We start from the raw sequence: 6,003 nt of genomic DNA on the forward strand, positions 1-6,003 counted from the left end.
TGCTACTTGTGATTATTGTTGAAGGTTGGCCCTGTGAATTTCACCCTAATTGTCCAAATTGATGCAAAAAATAATAATCATGGGGCCATTGACTGTGTCAAAAGTTCACTCGAGCCATTTTGCTTTGAAAGCTTGGATGGCAAGAAAATGGTGTTTCTGATGATTGTATATGATTTGAGATTCAGCCAATGTGTTGCCATTAGGGGCTATCCCAAAGCGGGAAGTGGGTGGCAAGCGCTCAAACACAGCTCATTTGACTAATTGCGCTCTCACATTATTATCAAAGCTCGATTTATCTCCAAAATATGGGAATTGGATTACGCTCTCTATTTAACCCATCATAGTCTTTGAAGCGCTGTCTGTGTTTTTCGTGTTAAATCCTCAGATGCCTGATGGGAAACAAATGACACAGCCCCCCCCCCCTTTTAATTGAATGAGAAATGCATCTTTTGGAGTTCCACCTACTCGCTGCCCCCCCCCCCCCCCCCCCCATTGAAAGCCAGTTAATTGAAGGAGTCTTTCAGCGCTACACATGAAGGGCTTGAAATTAGCATCCCTTTCTGCCCATTGGAAAGATGATGCAGACGTGGACGCTTTGATGTGAGAAGGATGCTTCAGGAGGCGGCAGGCTTGGAGAAAATGAGCTGATGGCTCTGCTATTAGGCCCCAATGCAGATGCAGCCATGTGTTGCAAAACGCTTAATCTTTTAATTGATCACCTTCTGCACAGCCTATTTTTCTATTTCCCCCTGCTGTCTGATAATCTGAAACACATTAGGGCCGCGCCGCGGCACGGCACGGCACAGGTTGTTCTTCAAAAGGCACGACCGCTAATTGAATACAAAAGACACAGAAATTCAATAGGAAAAAAAGACAAGTGTATGTATGTTATTTGCAAATATCAATTGGAGGAAGTGGCACATCATTAGGGTCATTAAATGATTCAATTATATCATGAAAGCGATTGATCATTACACGTTCTTTCGTCACGTGATCATCTTTTATTTTGGATCGTACAGAAGAAATAATTGACAGTAAATCAGCTTTTTTGGGTCGTTTACTAAATCTGAATCTGATGCTGCTAAGCAGGTGTTGTTTTTATGATTGTATTATTTAGTTGGACGGAAAATATTGAATTGAACCGACCCACAGCAAACGAATAGTTCTCAGTAATTCGAAAATTGAGGATCAACACACATATCACAGCACACCGCAAGAGATTAGCAGCAAGGCCGTGCTGGCTGGCGTTCTTCCTGACACTTTCCATGCCTTAGCCTTTATTTGTTACGTGTATTTCATATTTTGTTTGCCACATTTTAAAAGCACAACACACAAGAGCGCATGGCAGGGCAGGGCAGGACAGGGCGCGCGCGAGCGCAGACTTCGAAACGGGGCCCGGGATGATCGCTCGCTAGATGTTCACTTCAATCTCATTTAAATGCCTGGCAATTATTGAAGAGCAGGGTCTAGCGATGCCAAAAAAAAATTCAATCCAAAATAATTGATGGCCGATATATAGAAAGTTATTTGTCGGCATTTCAAAAAAAAAAAAAAAACCCGAAGGCGCCGGTTTGAAAAAAAGTAGATGTTAGAAGAAAAATGGTTGCATCATATGCATCATTTCCAATTTATTTACAGAGATGAAGAGACATTGTTAAATATTACAGCCGGTGCATAAATGAGCATCACAATATAGGCCTATGATTATTTGATTTTTTTTCCCCAACGGTAAATAAGCTATTTGTAATGGCAATCATATAAAGTGATTTACAAACGTATCCAATGTACTGCATGTTAAATGCACGCAGCCTACTATAGGAGATGATCCGTGGAGCAAATATCATCCTCGATATCCACATCGTCGTCGTTTTCTTCCAGCAAATACGTGTCCCGATCCAGTGGACGTTTCAGGTCCTTGCCACTCTTGTCGGTCAATTCACTGTCGCTTGAGTTGTCTGCGTTCCTCTCCGACTGCCTGGGTGTCTTGTGCTCATCCTGGGCTTTCCTCAGCTGCTTCTTGTGCTTCATCCGCCGGTTCTGAAACCACGTTTTCACCTGAGGGTGCATGTGATCGTTGCGTCAATTTAAAACCACAAGAAATCCACGGAAAAGTCATCATGCATTTGTAGTAGATCGGGGTCTGAACAAATGGATCAAAAAAAGAAAAAAAAGAAGAAGAAACAAATACATATCGGTCGCATGCACATTTTCATGCAATATTTATTTCTTAAAAGTGAATACAAATGAAACAATAGGCTTAGTGTTGGAATCGTCGGTAGACACGCGATATAAATTCATCATGATAATATCTTCTTGGATGTCTGTATTATAAAATTGGTTCCCATTTTTGTATGGCCCTCGGCGCTTTTGCGCTGTGTGTGTCAAAACCGCGCGCGCGCACGCACGCACGCATCCATCCATACCTGCGTTTCGGAAAGGCTGAGCGCAGTGGCGAGCTCCACTCTCTCCGGTGTGGACAAATATCGCTGGATTTCAAACCTCTTCTCCAGACCAGAGAGTTGCGAGTCGGAGAAAACCGTCCGGGCCTTCCTGCGTCTGCAGTGCTTCCCCGGTAAGTCCGTGTGGTGTTGAAACAAGGCCGGCATTTGCATACCTGCGTGCATGGACGGGGAGATGGAACTTTGACAAGACAAGGCGACTGACTGCATGGCGCATTTCAAGTTAGCATTCCTTTCAATACAAACTGCAATTGATCCTGCCAAAATGCATGTGAATGGGATCATTCGAAACTCAAAAAATGACAACTAAAATAATCCAGATCTCCAATTAAAAATAAGCATCGTTCGAACTGCAATACTTGTTTATTTTTTTGCTTCATTTTAATTTATTTATTTAAAATAAAGTAATAATAATAATAATAATAATAATAATATGGCGCCGTGCGACCTACTTTTCAACCAGCATTTTTACCCGCGCTCTGAATGATTAAATATTTCAAAGTAAAATTTTGCTTGATAAAATAGGCAGGAGACAAGAAGCCTCCAGCTTTATTCTGTGTATGTTTTAAAAGATGAAGGTTTGTCGACTTACCAGATGTGAAGAAGTACTGGTGATGTTCTGGTTTGTGGAGCGGATGATGCGGATGTGGAGCTAATACTGGCGTTGGCATCAATGGGTATCCATACTCCAGGATCGGCAGCCGGGAGGCCACGGAGCTACAGAAAGGCGATTGAATGACTTCTCTCAGCGGTTTAGGTTTGTGCAATAAGATGTCTTCGATAAAAAACGACGTCGACCTCTGCGTGGGAGCCGCCGATGGGTAATTCATGATGACTTCTTTGGAGTAGCTATGGTGTTGTTTTTCAAAAATTCATGGGCGCCTAGCTGTCTGTCTGTCTGTCTCTTTCGGCTTTTAAACGCAGGCCCGAGCCAACACCGTCTCGTAGGAAGGACACATTGTCATCAAGTTCTTATTCAGTCCCGAGTGTGAAAATGGATTTACCCACCAGCCAATTAGAGGACAGATGGGCGGGGGACAAGGGACGGACGCGCTCTGAGCTCCGATTGGGTGAAATGGTGGACTTGCTCAAACGCCGATCAGCCAGAAAAGAAAGCAGGCCCGGGCCGGCGGCCGTCATTCGCGTGGAAACAAATACTGAAAACAGTGCTGGGGTGTTTTTTTCTGTTTTTTTTGTGGTTACCAGGCAACGATGCCGTTTTTATGCACAAACACTTACTTACATTTGCTGCTTTTAATTTCGGCGAATCCAGTGATTGCTTCCACAGAGTAAAAAAAAAATAAAAAATAAAAAAAATAATAAAAAAATAAAAAAATAAATAAATAAATAAATAAATAAATAAATAAATATATATATATATATATATATATATATATATATATATATATATATATATATATATATATATATATTCCACGTAAAGCAAAAATATCAAAGGGGCGCACCGAGGTTTGAGATCTTATTGCTTCTCGGACATATTGATGGGTCCATTTTTCAAAAGGAGTTCTTTTTCAGGGGCCCATCTTTGTTGATTAACTTGAAGGATGGGGACGCCTAGCTAGTTGTGCGCTCTTTTCTTCATTTCACTTATTGAATCTGATGTGACGGGAAGAATAGGTTCCAACAAATCTGTCTTGCAATTTGCTCCAAATGGACTGTAATTGTCGGAATTAAAATCGACCCCTGCCCATTTACGAAGCAAAGCCGTTTGCTATCATTTGTTGATATGGTGTTGACGCCACATTTCTAATCATGACACTTCGTGCCAAAGTGCCTTAACGCAGCCTGCAATGCTAACTTGGGCAATTAGGAAGATATTGGAAATGCACAACGTAGTGCGGCGCGGCGCGGCCGCTGCAGGCAGGCAGGCAGGCAGGCAGGCAGGCAGGCAGGCAGGCAGGCAGGCAGGCAGGCAGGCAGGCAGGCAGGCAGGCAGGCAGGCAGGCAGGCAGGCAGGCAGGCAGGCAGGCAGGCAGGCAGGCAGGCAGGCAGGCAGGCAGGCAGGCAGGCAGGCAGGCAGGCAGGCAGGCAGGATCTGCCATTTGATCAGATGGAACAGAAGGGAACAAATGAATGGCACATAAGGGATGACACAACTAGCTAGATGCTTGAGATGAAAACAATAGTTGACAAGACGGCGGCAGCAGGCTGAAGTGCACCCATCAATGTACATGAAACTATTCTCCTACTAATTGAAATGAAAAGCCATTCAAACGGAAACGGAAACACCCAAGTGCTCCCTCCTGCATGCGCGTGAAAAAAACAAAAAAAGCACGTACACCGGGATAACGAGCTGCTTTTAAAGCGGAAGTTGGAAAAGAAATGGATGGATCAAATGCATGGTGAGCCAATCTCCTTCGGTCGCTCGGTTCACCGTTAAGCGGCTTTGCGGCAATTTCATTAGCTACCAAGTCCGTCGTAAGACTCTGGAAGACAGTTGCTTAACAGCATAATTTTGTAAATTCATCATCAAATTATAAGTACTATTAAAAATAGATGATTAACCTCAAATCTATATTTCATGTACCTTTAATAATAATCATGTCCTTTTAAAAATAAACTGCAATTGATTAAAGGAGGACAGATAGGCAAACAAAATGAGGTGTTATCCATCAACCCCATGTAGTTTGGGAAAGTTCTGGAAAAAAAAAAAACACAGCAATTTCCATTGACTGCGTATAGTTCCAATGAACATAAACGGTTGGCATCGGACGAACCCGTGCACGGCATATGAACGGCATCTTTCCGACTGTTGAGTCCTAAAAGTTCACTTCCATTGAGGTCAGCAGGCACGCAGACGTACGTCACATGCACAGTACATGCACAGTACATGCACAGTACATGCACAGTACATGCACAGTACATGCACAGTACATGCACAGTACATGCACAGTACATGCACAGTACATGTGTTCATCCAAGACAGGGTGTTTTTCCTCCCATCCATATCCAGGTTCACCACATTCACACATGCACAAACCTTGAAGATGAAAGGAGAAGAGTAGCTCCATTACCTGCATTACAGCAAGTTGCATAGACCAATTGACAGTGACAAAATGCCCCAGAAAAAGCATTTTTTCTTCCCCCCCAGATTTGAGTGCTGTACTTACATATAAGTTCATTTTTATAGAGCGAAGCCTATTTTCTCCCACCCTGAGTGTTGCAGCCGGGGGCCATTTGATATCCGCAGTCAAAGTGGAAATGATGCCTCTGTCACAGAAGAGAACATTGCCAAGACTTCATTTTGGTTCTAGCTCGAATGGACGAGGTGATCATTAAAAACTCTGAAATGGATTACAAACATGAATGGTATATCGACTTTATGATCCATTTTGGATGCCGTATTTATATGATTGACCTCACCGTTTTTGGGGCGGCGCTACCAAACAAGGTCATAGGTGCGGCCAAACGCTTTTGCAAATCCGCCATCTTTATTGTAGTCCAAGGATGCTGGATAAAAATGCGGATTTTACATCTTCTCTCTATGTCATGCACCTTGATAAGATGAAAATGGTTCTAAAAT

General features: G+C 42.9%; 1 protein-coding gene across 1 annotated transcript; it reads right to left on the minus strand.

Annotated features, from left to right (window-relative positions):
* Positions 1-1,672: 1,672 nt before the first annotated feature.
* Positions 1,673-3,349, minus strand: bsx (brain-specific homeobox). Its single transcript, XM_085936739.1, has 3 exons — positions 3,052-3,349; positions 2,424-2,614; positions 1,673-2,055 (listed from the first exon to the last, which is right to left on the minus strand). Exons 1-3 carry the CDS (start codon positions 3,287-3,289, stop codon positions 1,813-1,815), a joined length of 672 nt encoding a protein of 223 aa, XP_085792865.1. The 5' UTR covers positions 3,290-3,349; the 3' UTR covers positions 1,673-1,812.
* Positions 3,350-6,003: the final 2,654 nt, after the last annotated feature.

The sequence above is a fragment of the Syngnathus leptorhynchus genome, chromosome 17 (genome assembly GCF_054491065.1).
Source record: "Syngnathus leptorhynchus isolate UIUO chromosome 17, UIUO_Slep, whole genome shotgun sequence".
NCBI classification, from domain to species: domain Eukaryota; kingdom Metazoa; phylum Chordata; class Actinopteri; order Syngnathiformes; family Syngnathidae; genus Syngnathus; species Syngnathus leptorhynchus.

Excerpts from the sequence above, each read along its gene's own strand:
- bsx (XM_085936739.1), bottom strand. The coding sequence starts at position 3,289 with ATGAATTACCCATCGGCGGCTCCCACGCAGAGGTCGACGTCGTTTTTT. Across the intron at positions 2,615-3,051 it reads CCAGTACTTCTTCACATCTG|GTATGCAAATGCCGGCCTTG; the intron begins GTAAGTCGACAA and ends CCATGCACGCAG. Across the intron at positions 2,056-2,423 it reads TCAGCCTTTCCGAAACGCAG|GTGAAAACGTGGTTTCAGAA; the intron begins GTATGGATGGAT and ends ATGCACCCTCAG.